This window comes from Syngnathus typhle, linkage group LG3 (genome assembly GCF_033458585.1).
Source record: "Syngnathus typhle isolate RoL2023-S1 ecotype Sweden linkage group LG3, RoL_Styp_1.0, whole genome shotgun sequence".
NCBI classification, from domain to species: Eukaryota; Metazoa; Chordata; class Actinopteri; order Syngnathiformes; family Syngnathidae; genus Syngnathus; species Syngnathus typhle.
The window spans coordinates 249,304-262,040 of record NC_083740.1 but is presented as its reverse complement, the minus strand read 5'-3'; the positions used below and the strand labels follow the sequence as shown (position 1 = coordinate 262,040).

The 12,737-nt window shown below is 52.7% G+C and overlaps 2 protein-coding genes across 4 annotated transcripts; both read left to right on the top strand.

Moving 5' to 3' along the window:
• The first annotated feature begins 115 nt into the window (after positions 1–115).
• On the top strand, positions 116–2,853 carry eri2 (ERI1 exoribonuclease family member 2). Its single transcript, XM_061274925.1, has 9 exons — positions 116–336; positions 510–565; positions 638–718; positions 790–917; positions 989–1,151; positions 1,216–1,316; positions 1,413–1,494; positions 1,563–1,651; positions 1,996–2,853. The coding sequence occupies exons 1-9, from the start codon at positions 314–316 to the stop codon at positions 2,692–2,694; spliced, it is 1,422 nt and encodes a 473-aa protein (XP_061130909.1). The 5' UTR covers positions 116–313; the 3' UTR covers positions 2,695–2,853.
• An 81-nt stretch (positions 2,854–2,934) lies between these two features.
• On the top strand, positions 2,935–5,566 carry thumpd1 (THUMP domain containing 1). 3 transcript variants are annotated; one of them, XM_061274928.1, is made up of 7 exons: positions 2,968–3,016; positions 3,138–3,164; positions 3,579–3,814; positions 4,112–4,292; positions 4,463–4,548; positions 4,677–4,839; positions 4,902–5,566. In XM_061274928.1, the coding sequence occupies exons 3-7, from the start codon at positions 3,605–3,607 to the stop codon at positions 5,396–5,398; spliced, it is 1,137 nt and encodes a 378-aa protein (XP_061130912.1). In that variant the 5' UTR covers positions 2,968–3,016; positions 3,138–3,164; positions 3,579–3,604; the 3' UTR covers positions 5,399–5,566. The 3 variants fall into 3 exon arrangements, with proteins under 3 accessions (XP_061130911.1, XP_061130910.1, XP_061130912.1); XM_061274927.1 differs by having other exon boundaries at positions 2,935–3,160; XM_061274926.1 differs by having other exon boundaries at positions 2,935–3,164; positions 3,491–3,814.
• The last annotated feature ends 7,171 nt before the right edge of the window (positions 5,567–12,737 follow it).

Here is a 12,737-nt window from a genome sequence, read left to right as displayed (position 1 = left end):
TGATTAATACCTATTTCTCAGAGATGTTTCATCGAATTAACGTGGTGAAATCCGAAGGGCAAAGTTTTATTTTGAAGCTGAATACGGACGCGTAGTATCCGGATCGGCTCTCGATTTTGCTGCCTTGCGGACCAAACTAGCCAAGCGCCCAATCATGGATGCGACTTGTTTGAAAAGAAAGCGCCATCGCCATCGCCATCGCCATCTGCTCTTTGCATGGATGCGACTCGTTTGAAAAGAAAGCGCCATCGCCATTTGCTCTTTGCTTGCCTCCGTTGAAATCCTAAAACACGGACAAGCTCAAGCGGCGCAAATGTCGACAAAGAAGCTAGCCAAGTGAGTATGTTGTGTCGAGCTCAAGCCCGTTGGCCTTCAATTCGACGTAAATTCACCATCGGCTTGTGCTAACAATGTTTGCTGAACTTGTGCGGCGAGGAATCAATTTGTGTTCGAATTGTGAAACATGACGTGTGATTATTTGAACGGAATCTTGCTCTTCTTATCCCTAGAGAATTGGGCCTGCTGAGGCAGTCATCCGCGGGGCCAAAGAAGACGCTGCTGTCAAGTTAGTGACGTCATTCAACCAGAACGCTCATTTGGAATTTCGTAGCTGATCCACTTTGATGTTTTGTATCAGATCAAATATTTTCATACCTGATTGTCATTGATTTTGAGTCCACATGTTGGCGAGAGAAAAACAACCTCACTCAAGAAATAAGTACGTTTCCATCCATTTTCAAAAGTGCCTTATTGTTTTTGCATGGTAATTGTTTTGGTTTTCTCCTCGAGTCGAGTTCCCGGCCGTTCTTCTCAATACCTGCACGGGTGAGATGGAGTCGGAGTTTCACGCCTACGTTCAACCTCAGGAGCGGCCCGTCCTGTCAACTTTCTGCACCGAGCTCACCGGGATCACACAGGTGAGCGACGGCGGATACGGACGGCGAAAAAGAAAAAAAGAGCTCAATCAAAGAACGGCCACGCCTTACAGATGCAGGTGGAGGCGGGGGTCCCGCTCCACATTTGCCTGTCTCAGTTCGGCCGCTGGCTGCAGAAGCTGCGCCTGGAGAAGGGTGCCGTCTTTGCCGGCCGGCAACAGAGCTCCTCGGCCCAGCCGCCCGGCCAAAGGCTCTGCGCTTTCCTCACGTGGTCAGGTAGAACATTCACTATCCAAACGCGTCAATCCGTGATTGTGAGAGAGAAGGCGCTCGTCATCAGATTGGGACCTCGGCGTCTGCTTGCGCTACGAGTGTCAACGCAAGCAGATCCAAAAACCCCACGAGCTCAACAGCTGGATCGATTTGAGGAGCACGTACAGGGTACGTTTAGAATTGGACTCAACTTTTCTGTCGCCGTCCGGAGAGAGCGCCCCCTTGTGCTGCCCGTGGCTTCAAATGGGATTTTCTCTCTTGTAGAAATTCTACGACAGGAAACCCCAAGGTCTGAACGGAGCACTGCAAGACGTGGGAATAGAGTTCTCTGGCAGAGAACATTGCGGTACGGGAGCGAGAGCTTCACCTCTACTCGTCCTCGTCAGCTCGTAACTATTCTATTTTGTTCTTCAGGTCTGGACGACGCCAGGAACACGGCTCGGCTGGCGGCCAGGATGATGAGGGACGGCTGCGTGATGAAGATCACAAGGAGCTTGGAGAGGGTGAGTGGACGTCCCACCTCGCATTGCCCTTCCGCCTCTTGCTCGCCACCGTCCTCCCCAGCGCACGCTTCTTTTAAATGAATCAAGTATGGATGGGATCCAACCCCCCCCCCCCCCCCCCCCCCCAATATCTTTTTTCAGAAATAAAGTTGTAGTTGCACTGTATACTGTACTTGAATAAAAATGTGTTTGTTTTTTTCTGAGATAAAAATGGCAATTTAAGGAGCACAAATTCATTGTTTTACAAGAGTAAAGAAGAAAAATAGGACCCAAAAAAAGAGTTGTTAGTTTTATTTTGAAGAATTCTTCAAAGCTCCCTACGTACTGTTGTCATCTTATCACAGACACCCTTGGCAGCCAAACCCGCGCTGAGAGAAAATTGCCCCAACAGAGCAAGCCGTCAGACTGCAAGAACTAAAACAAGGTCCACCGAGGAAAACACCCTTCAGGTCCGAGACTCCCTTCAAAGCCTACAGACACTTGTGGGTGGGAGGACAACACCGCCGGTGTGGGGCATCTGCAAAGAGAACAACGGCAACGGCCCGCTTCCGTGCTCCTCCGTCGTTGGCGGCCCGCAAATTCCAACCTCGAGGGAGGAGGAGTTCTCCGTGGAAGACGAGGACCGCTCCACGTACCACCACGTGGTTCTGGAGGCTGACGCCGAGGGGGCGCTTGTTTCGCACGATCCTGAGGCGAGCAAATCAAAAGAAGCCCACCCATTCAAGCCCAATCGCGTCTTCCTCCGGGAGAGGGCACCTGCCCCTCATGTCTCCGCCCATGGGAAAGTGACGTCGCCACTGTGCCACTGTGGACGACGCGCCAAGCGGCTGCAGGTGTCCAACGGGGGACCCAATCACGGAAAGGGGTTCTACTGCTGCGCCGGCCGCCGCTCAGGTGGCGGCGAGCAGACGGGGCCAAGCCAAAATAAGCGGTGCCACTTTTTCCAGTGGGAGTCGGCCCTAAAGTCCAGGTGGTCTATTTCGACGTCTCACGTCAGAGCCACGCGGCCGCCTCCGAAGTCCATGTTGAGGAAGAGCTGGTAACGCTCAGTTGAGGGCTTCTCATTATGCTTGCAAGCCTGATGTGGAGGGGTGGAATGATATTAGGGGGGAAAGTATTGCAGTTATTTGTATTTTTTTACTTTTGAACAAAACAAGCAATGGTTTAGATTGTACTCCAATAAACAAGAAAGATGTCACAGAGTCGACTCCCGTCCTATTTGGTCCCCATAACATGACAGAGCGGCGTCAATTGGTATAATGACCCTCATAGGCCTCCGTAGAGGTCCTGGTCTTTTATAGTGAGTGAGGGCTGTCTTCTTTTCACCTAGTTCCATTTGCGTATATTTATCACAGCAAAGAGCTAGTAAGTTGCATGCGACCATTTTGTCTTTCACACTAAGTGTGACTCCGTGAATATATTTGACGTTGTTGATCATTTACTTGGCGTAATTGTCGAAACGTTTGTCCCTCCTCTCATGCCGTAGAAGCCTCGTATAATCCCAATGTGGTAGGTGAGTGTCCGTCAATCCATTGCATTTTGTCCTTTTTGACACCATTTGGATAAGATTAGAAACGCGTTTTTTGAGAGCACGACCTCGACGAATTCTCTTTTAATTTTGCTTAGTTTAGTTCGATGGTGTGCTTTTTGTCCGTCCTTGCACTACGTAGAGTCCCTGCAAAACGTGAACGTAGCGTCCTTCCGTCACAGTGAGTGTGAGTGAGCGAGCGAGCGAGCGAGCGCACCTTTCTAGTAACACGTTAAAGCAACTTGACCTGGATAAATAAAGCCTCGACGCCTTTGGGACTGACTGCGTGTCGCTTTTAACTCGTTTCGCAGCTTGCAGCCAAGCCCGCCGCCGAGCTCAGCGGCTAACACACAGAGCCTCCAAAGAAAAGAAAGGAAATATCATCCCTTTTATTAATAGCTGTCTCCAGTGACGTCATTGACAAGATGTCGGAGGCGCAGAACGCGTTTCGGAAGCGCGGCAAGAAGCACTTCTTCGGCGCCCAGCATCACGCCAAACGCTGGAGGGGCTCCAGGGAGCTCGAGGTGGGCATGCAGGGCATCCTTATCACATGCAGCATGAACCAGAGGAAATGCGCGGCGGAGGCCTTCAACCTGCTCAGCGAGTACGCGGACATGCTGTACGGACCCGAGAAGGTAGGTAGGTTGGTAGGTAGCGAGGTACCTAGGTAGGTGGGTGGCTAGCTAGCTAGGTAGGTCAGTGTCTGTCACATTGGCTCTTACACTGTGATCTATTCAAATGGTGAAAAGTGTTGACATGACAGTGAACATCAACTCAGCTTTTCCTCAAATGTCACTTGCCCCAGTGAAGGAAGTCATGCTTTCCACAAAAGAGAAGGACTTGTTCAAACAACACTTGCATTTTATTCCTCTTCATTATATGACACTTTTAAGTTGCCATTGACAAGGTGCGACCTTTCCGCCGCCGGCCAGTTTGAAGAGGAAGCCGGAGAATGCAGCGAAGGAGAAAACGCCAAAGAAGAAGTTGACGTGGAGGACGCTCTGAAGAAAGAGGTGGCGCAGCTGCGAGCGGGCGGCGGGAGACAAGAGCGACGTTTCCAGGCCCTGGACAGCGGAGCCAACAACGTCATCTTCATCAGAACTCGCAATCTGGGTAAACATCATCAATGCTGGGACCAGGTCAGCTACGTAGGCTGCCCGCAGTGTCCCAAGATGGATGCATGGATGCATGGATGCATGGATGCATGGATGGATGGATGGATGGATGGATGGACGGATGGATGGGGAGTGGCGCCTTTTCATTCCTGCTACTCCAAACTGTAGAGTCCGACAAGCTGGTTCATCACATCTTGTCCGATCTGCACGCCACCAAGAAGAAAAAGACGCGCGTCATTCTCCGCATGCTGCCGGTGAGAAGCACAACATCAAGACAACACTGTCCTACTTTTAGCAAGATGACTACAATGCACTTGTAGCAAGCGAGCAGTCGTCATTTCTTTCATGCGTGTCGTGTATGTCATGTGTCAAATCCACGCAGGTCACGGGCACGTGCAAGGCCTTCCCGGAGGACATGATGCGGTATATGTCCACCTTCCTGGAGCCTTGGTTCAAGAAGCCCAACCACGCCACCTACCAGATCGCCTTCAAGGCGCGGAACAACAGCCACAACAAGAGAGAGGACGTCATCAAGGCCATAGCCGGTAGGCCGCCGCTTTGAGGTCTACGTCTCCTCCGCTCTTCATGGCTTTTGTGTCCCTCGCAGGTCTGGTAGGCAAGCTGAACCCCAAGAACAAGGTCAACCTGACCCAGCCGGACCTCACCATCATCTTGGAGGTGATCAAGAGCGTATGCTGTGTCAGCGTGGTCCGCGAGTACACGCGCTACCGCAAGTACAACCTGCAGGAAGTGGTCAAAGACGAAGAGCCCAAGAAGGAGGACGCGCCCAAGGACGGCCAAGGCGACGACGCTGCTACCGAAGCGGCGCTTGCGGGCGGCTGCCAGGCGCCCGAGAAGGAGGAAGACGGCGCCGCTACCGAAGCGGCGCTTGCGGGAGGCAGCCAGGCGCCCGAGAAGGAGGAAGACGACGCCGCTACCGAAGCAGCGCTTGCGGGAGGCAGCCAGGCGCCCGAGAAGGAGGAAGACGCCGCCGCTACCCAATTGGCGGCGGTTGTGGGAGGCAGCGCGGAGGAGATGCAGCTGGCGGAGGAACAATCTGCAATAGACAACCAGCAGAATAAGGCAGAAGGTGATGGAGAGTAACTGTTCTTCTTCTTATTTTTGGAAGGGTCAAGCAAGCTTAGTAAGTCTTTTTAACCCTTGAAAAGTGTTTTTTTTGTACTCGTGCGATTTGATCATGGATCGACATGTGTCACATTCTGTTTTTCTGTAAAGAAAAGTCCAGAATTAAACATGGCTTGGACATTTTGACCACTTTTGTGCCCCGATGGTTTGATTTTCACCTTTGAGGCCATTGTCCTTTATGCGTCTGCTCCACAAGCCGTGACCGCTTTCTATGAGCCAATTTATGTTTGGGAGCTCGTTGAAGAAGCTCATGAAAATTTGTGCTTCCAGTTGAGCACGCCAAATGCTCATTTGAATGAATAACTTGTGTGGTTTAACCAAATGTCAACAAAGGGAGGCACCTGATGTCTTTCTCCTCCCTGAAGTGTTTGGAGAGAAGGCGCGCTCCATTTGCATGCGCCATTGGCCGTACTTTGCGTGCACTTGATTGGTTCAATTTCCACCCCGATCTCCTGCGAGGTTTTTTTCCCTAACGCCAAGCAGCTCCATTTTCAGTTCCTCTCCACCTTACGTGACAGAGCCAGTCGTTGGCATATGACGAGCTCAGCTCAGCTCAGCTCAGCTCTGACCTTCCACCACTGCCAGCCGAGTTGTACCTTTCTTTGCATCATTTTGACAAGTTTGCCACCCTCAACCGGAATGTTTCAGGTTGGCGGTCGGCATAAGCTTTTGATTTCCTCCGTTTGTTGTCGTTCAGCTTCAATGTGACTCTTAAAAGTGTCTGGCTCTATGCTATCATTATTATTTATGATCATCATCATCACGATTGGATGGTAGCCGCAGTGCTCCCGTGTGCCACCAGACGGCGCAAGACTTTCATCCTTTTTCTTTCTTTTTGAAAATCAACGTTATAAAACGCATTTTACAGAAAGCTGTTTGATATATTGATGTTGTGGTGAATCATTAAGTTCCCACGCGCCGCACTAATGCTAAAGACGTTAACATGAGCAATATCAATAGTACAAGTGCATTTTTAAGCTAAACTTTAGACGGCCTAGATTTCAAAAGTCCTCTCTAAATTTTAGATTTAAAAGAAAAACACACCACAATGAGCGCTTTCAAAACTTTCCCCACCAGAAATTTGACCTTTGACCTGTTTAACTCAATTAGAATTTTTTAGGGGGTTGTGTGTGTGCGCGTGTGTTAAAATTAACCAGGATTCAAGTGGTAGTGCAAACGTGCACACGCTTTTCAGGTTTGGTGATTGTTCTATTCGACTGGGGAGATGTTTATTTCATCAGGAGAGTTGTATATTTAATCATTGTCTGTTCCACTCGGTGCTCGTTCCACTTTGGCGGGACCGTCGCTGAGCCGGCCGGCGTGCGTTATCTCGGGGTTGTTTATTTACCTGCAAAATATGCCGCACCAGAGTTGTCGTGCCTCCAATCAGCGTCACCCCGCAGACGAGTCGGACTTTTCCCGTTGGATTAGCCAATTGGACGCGACTCGGGGACGCGACGGCCAGCGTTCGGTACGGCCAGCATCAGGGTGGAATTGGAATGACGTGGCTGCCTTCAGCACAGTGAGAGCTGGCAACAACACCATTTGCTTCTGAGGACTATCCTCAAGATGGAATGAGATTTAGTGCACGACGTGATGAAGAAAGAGGCGCAACCATGGAAGCCAAGGGTCGGACTCGGCCTCCTCTAATGAAGCCTCAGCGGGCTGTCTGGGGCCAAGCGGGATGGCTGGCGACACGTCCGCGACGTTCCGCCGCGCTCTCCGGTTGAAATGTCACACGGCCCTGAAACAATGGCATCCCCGGGGGTTGGGGGATTAGCCGCCGCGCTTCCATATTTGACCTTTATGAGCGGCTAAGTAGTGTTCTCCAGGGTCTCGTTTGTCTCGCCCAATGGTGACGTGATGGCACACATACGCACGCACACTCTGCACGATGCCCCGCCAGGAGTGCGTGTGTCTGCAATCATTTCAAAAGTAATCAGCCTCTCTGTCCGCTAGCTTGACGCTAAATGGCGTCTATTTTGCGATGCTAACCCTAAACACAGGTGGATTCTCTCCAAACATAAATGAATCAATTCATACAAAACTAAAGCTAGGAGACTTGTTGCCACGATATGACATCTTTTCTGGAGAAGATATGGTTGTATTTTTTGATAGAAAAAACACTTGTTTGCATAATAGAGTGGCAGATGAATGTCATTGTTATTTAAATGAGTCACCTCTCATGCCTGTGTGTGTGCGGGTGTTGTATTTCTTACAGCGCAATTACGCTGCACAACAACAAGAAAACCTATGACGACGTGCTCAAACTGGGATTTAGCCGCAAGCTGTTTTGTGGCAGGCAGGCAGCCAGGCAGCCAGGCAGGCAGCCACGCAGGCAGCCACGCAGGCAGGCAGCCAGGCAGCCAGGCAGCCAGGCAGCCAGGCAGGCAGGCAGCCAGGCAGCTAGGCAGCCAGGCAGGCAGCCAGGCAGCCAGGCAGCTAGGCAGCCAGGCAGCTAGGCAGCCAGGCAGGCAGGTGCTGTGGCTTCCTGCACACACACACACACACACACAGACATTGCACATTTGTTTATTTCCATTGTGAGTTTGGATGATGGCAACATTCTGGAGTGTGGGTGTGCGTAATGGGTCGGGAGGAGAGACAATTGATTGTACCAGCAGTGGAAAAATGCTTATCAAGCCTGGGCAGCCCTGGATGAGACGATGCTACAGGTGGTCTATTGGGATTTTGTTGATGAGGATTACGCGGGAAGTCAGCGGCTATTAACGCGGCCGAATGAGTTATCGTAATGCCTGCGGCGATTTGCATGCAAATGACTGTTTACGGCCGACTGGGACGCTCAACGTGACATCGTCACTCTGCACGTGCCAGTGTCGACGGGATATTCAATTCAAATATTCAGGCAAAGCGGCTGAAATGAAGGAGTGCTTGAAAACCAGCTCAGTGGCCTAGTGGTAGAGTGTCGGCCCTGAGACTGGAAGCTTGCGGGTTCAAACCCCGGCTGGCCGGGTCATACCAAAGACTACAAAAATGGGACCCATTGCCTCCCTGCTTGGCACTCAGCATTAAGGCTTGGAATTGGGGGGTTAGATCACCTAATGATTCCCGAGCAGGGCACCGCCGCTGCATTGGGACTTTAACTTCAACTTTTAAAAGCCAAAAGGTGCTCGCTCCTAACATGCTGATGGGGGAAGCGTCACTCAGCGTACGTGTCAAAATGGCGGCAAAGAGAGCCGCCAAAGGTTTAGCTCTGCCCACGTTGACCCCCATCTCCGTCCATGTGTATTGGGCAAACAAAAGTCTCATGACGGGGAAGGCGGCCATTTTGGCCAAATTCTACCGTGGAGACATTCGAGGAGGGAAAAAAAAATCATTGGCCTGCCTAACATTTTGTCTTGAAAAAGCTCAGTTCTGAATCCATTCTCTTGCTACTTTTCCAATCTTTTTTTTTCTTCTCATTATTCGCTGACTTTTTTCCAAAACCTCAAAAATGTCATCATGTTTTTTTCTTTTTTACTTTTCGCTACCTCCTATCATTTAAATGAAGCTCATTCTGTCAACGTCTTTGTCCTCCAACAAGACCTCATCAGATTGAATTGGCAGCTGAGGGTGACAGTGCAACATGTGCAGCGCGCGCACACACACACACACACACACACACACACACACACGCAGAGCGAGAGAGGTGTCCCTAACAGGATTTGGGGACCGCTGCCCCCCAGCTGGAAGTCCAGGGACGGAGGTAAGTAAGTGGCCCTTTATTTACCACAAAATAACGTTTTTAATCCAAATGCTCTTTTTTCTCCAAAGACTCATATTTTTTTTTAAATGAAACGTGATATTTTTTATACTCTTAAAAAAAAAGAGACTTTTCTAAACAAATCTTTTTGAAAAATGTTCTCATATGACTCAGACTTTACTCTTGCTTTTTAGCTTGAAAATAATTGTCTGACTTTTGTGTTATTGCACATACACACAGCTAACAGGATGCGGAGAATGCTAGCCATTTGCTGGAGGCGGGACAGGGAGGGGTGGCCGTCCGTCATCCAGGGTGCGTCACACAAGTGGCCGGTGCCGGCGCCGGCGCCAGTGCAGGAAGGCTTCAAAACAAAAAATCATCAAGGGTCTCAGCAGGGGGCCTTGGGGTACGCCCGCCCAACGGGCGCTGCTCTCTGTCATCCCAGCTCTCCTTATGCGCCATATTTCCACCCAGCCAGGGTCCGGCCCGACGAGCCCCCTTTGATGCGCTGCGTGATGATGTCATCGCGAGGGAGGGGAGCGAGGCACCATCAAAGGCGAGGAAAGGGGTGGGATGAAGATGCGGAGGAAGAGGAGGAGGACAGGCACATCCAAGACAACAACGGGACAAAGATGGCGACGGCGTCCGCTGACCGGCCGGCGGGACGTCCCCGAAAACCTCCACCCGCGTCGGCACCCCCGTCGCTCCGCCTCGGGATGACTGGCGGAAGGAAGGAAGGAAGGAAGGAAGGAAGGAAGGCAGGAAGCGTGCGGCGGCGGAAGGCCGAGCGCCGCCGCCGTCGGCCTGGCACGGTAAGCCTCTCCGCCGTCGTCCGATCTCCGCCATCGCCTTTGCTCATATTTTTCCCGTCCATTTCCTATTCTTTTTTTTGGCCCTTTCATCGGGGTCCACTAATATAGGCCTCTCTTTGCCATCAAAGGCAGCACATCAATTGCCTTGACTCCCAAGTGTATGTGCAAGAGCCTTGAAGGAGAGACAAGGGGGAGAGAGAGAGAGAGAGAGAGAGAGAGAGAGAGAGAGAGAGAGAGCAGGGAAAAAAGACAGGCCAATCAACCAACCAACCAACCAACCAAGGCAGGCCATGTTAGCAAAGATCAAGGCTCGCTTTCACGCCGCCTTTGCCTTTGCCTTTGCCTTTGGTCGGCGGCCGACGTGGCTTTCCCATCCCGTCCGTCCGTCCCAACGGTTTTGTCGGGGGGAGCCTTTCCCGGACGCGTGATGACAATGCGGGCCGCAATATTTGAATAAGCAGCAGGAGGGCGGCCGGCTAATCCGGTGTGGCTAATCCAGCATTGGCGAGGGCCATCCCGGCCGGCCGTATTCAGCCGCGTCACAATGCGCGTCAGCGGGACGCCGTGGCGGATTTACACGGCTGGGAAAGGCCGACAGACGCGGAGGGCCTGGTCGGCGCCGCCGCTTTCTTACGTTTGCTGGGCGATAGCGCCCGCTAGCGAGCCGTGACGGCCCCTTTGGCGCGCCCGTGTCACGCTCCTCTAGCATGGCAGCGCTCCAGCCCAAAGGCGTCTCCGATCAGACCGTTAACGCGCACGGATCCAGCCGCTGGGCCCGCCCTGAAGTCGACATTCTCACGCATCGGTTTTGTTGAATTCATTTGATGCCGGCCGATCGTCATTGGGAACGCCGACCCGGCCGGCATTTGTGGAAATGGGCTTGAAGAATTTGACTTTGCAAGTTGACGTAAGCAACGCGGCGGCCGCGTACGAACGTACGGGTTCCCATCACGCCAATGGCGTCACGGGCGGCCCGGCTGGCCCTGCGTGTGCACCTGCCTCCTCCTCCTCTGTGTTCCTCTCCAATTGGGCTTCATGAAGGTTTGTACGGAGACGGACGGACGGACGGCGTGGGAGGGAGGCTTTAAGCTGGTTTCTGACAGGCCCTCCTCCGTACAGATGCCCAAATCTGCAGTGGCAGCTGGAACAAAGGACCCCCCCCCTCCGTCCGTCCCCATCCCTCCCCCTTGTCCGTCTCCGGACAAAACGCGGCCGTCTCTTCACTTTGGTGTCTCGCTGGCTGCTTTGTATCTTCATTGGAAGTGGCAGTCGCGCTCGCATGCTTGTCAGCGGTCAACGAGTGACGGCTTTGCCCGAGCGACAGTGTGCCGCCCGCCGTCGGGCCACCGTCTGCTTGGAGCCTTGGGATTGTTTTCCCCGGGGGATCCCCAAACTGACACGTGTTGACTGGCATACTTTGAGATGCCCTCTGGAAAGTTTAGGTTAGGAAGAAAAAAAGCGCCGCCAAGCGGTCAGTGTACAAGGACTCGTGTGCTGGCACATACGCAACTTGCGTGCGTGCATCGGGGCGCTGCACTTTGACACTGCTGTAAATATTCATCTTGTTGTGTTCTCAAGGTAGAGCAACTGATGCCGGGTGTATTAAAGCCCCCCCCCCCCCCCCCCCCCCGGTGCGATGACCTTTCTTCAGCCCAGAGCTCAGACGGCACGCACGCAACGCACACACACACACACACACACACACACACACACACGGCGGAGGCGCATTATAGATTCATAAGTAGCAACGTGCCCCCAACGCTTCCTCACCAAGACACCATAAAGGTCAAGTTCAGCCTTCTCAGTATTCCATCTTTGTCTCTCTCTCGCTCTCTCCTCGTCTCCGCGGACAACTGCCGCAAACAATAACAACGCCACTAGTGTGTGTGTGTGTGTGTGTGTGCATGTGTGCGTGCATGCGTCGGAGTGATGTGCATAGACTTCCGTAATGAAGCTTGCGTGCTATCCGCCCGCCAAGGTCTGCCAATCAAGCCAAGCAAGCCTTCTGACATGGAGAAGCACTTTTGATTTGAGAGCCCATTGTGGCGTGGCGGATGTCGGAAAGCAGCCCCCGCCTAGACCAAGCCGTCCAACTTCTTATGAAGGGACACGGTCCGTAGCGTTGGCGTCTCACCAATGGGCTGAGCGCTTGGGCTTAAGCGGCGCTCGACACCTGTTGGTATACGTAGGTGTGTAGTGTGAACGCTTGTTTGTCAAAGGCCATCGCCACGAGACAGCAGCCAGCCAGCCAGCCAGCCAGCCAGCCAGCCACGCTCGCTGGACCTGTGCAAGTGTGTGGACCCCACCTGATGCTCCATGGTTAGCCATTCCGTGCCGGTGCTGAATCGGGGTCTAACGTCTCTCCCTTTGTCTCTCTCTCTCTCTCTCCCCCTCCCTCCCTCTTTCCCTCTCTCTCTCTCTCTCTCTCTCTCTCTCGCTCCTCTGATGAAGGCCGGGCGGGATGGCACTCTGCCCGTCCGACCGAATGACTGACAGCCGCAATGAGGCTGGCGGGCGGCGTGACGCGGCGCGCCCACTCCCGGCGGAAGCGGACGGGATCCCCTCTCAACTGACGCCAGGCAGAGCAGGGCAGAGCAGGGCAGGGCAGGGCAGGTCCGACACTACAGGTGAGAAGACTTTTTTTTTTCTTTCTTTTCGTCAAATGTGCACGGATGGATTAGCAGCTCTTGAACTCGCTGTCGGGGTTGTGGGGTGACCGTGTCGACCGACCGGAGCGTTGTCGGCGAGTAGCCCAACGGACGGAACCGCAACGTGTCCGACC

Bases quoted from the DNA above. Each gene is read 5' to 3' on its own strand.
- thumpd1 (XM_061274927.1), top strand. From the start codon at position 3,605: ATGTCGGAGGCGCAGAACGCGTTTCGGAAGCGCGGCAAGAAGCACTTC. The intron at 3,815-4,111 runs GTAGGTAGGTTG...GCCGCCGGCCAG, and splicing joins TGCTGTACGGACCCGAGAAG to TTTGAAGAGGAAGCCGGAGA. The intron at 4,549-4,676 runs GTGAGAAGCACA...AAATCCACGCAG, and splicing joins TCATTCTCCGCATGCTGCCG to GTCACGGGCACGTGCAAGGC.
- eri2 (XM_061274925.1), top strand. From the start codon at position 314: ATGTCGACAAAGAAGCTAGCCAA. The intron at 566-637 runs GTTAGTGACGTC...GTTTTGTATCAG, and splicing joins AAAGAAGACGCTGCTGTCAA to ATCAAATATTTTCATACCTG. The intron at 1,652-1,995 runs GTGAGTGGACGT...ATCTTATCACAG, and splicing joins TCACAAGGAGCTTGGAGAGG to ACACCCTTGGCAGCCAAACC.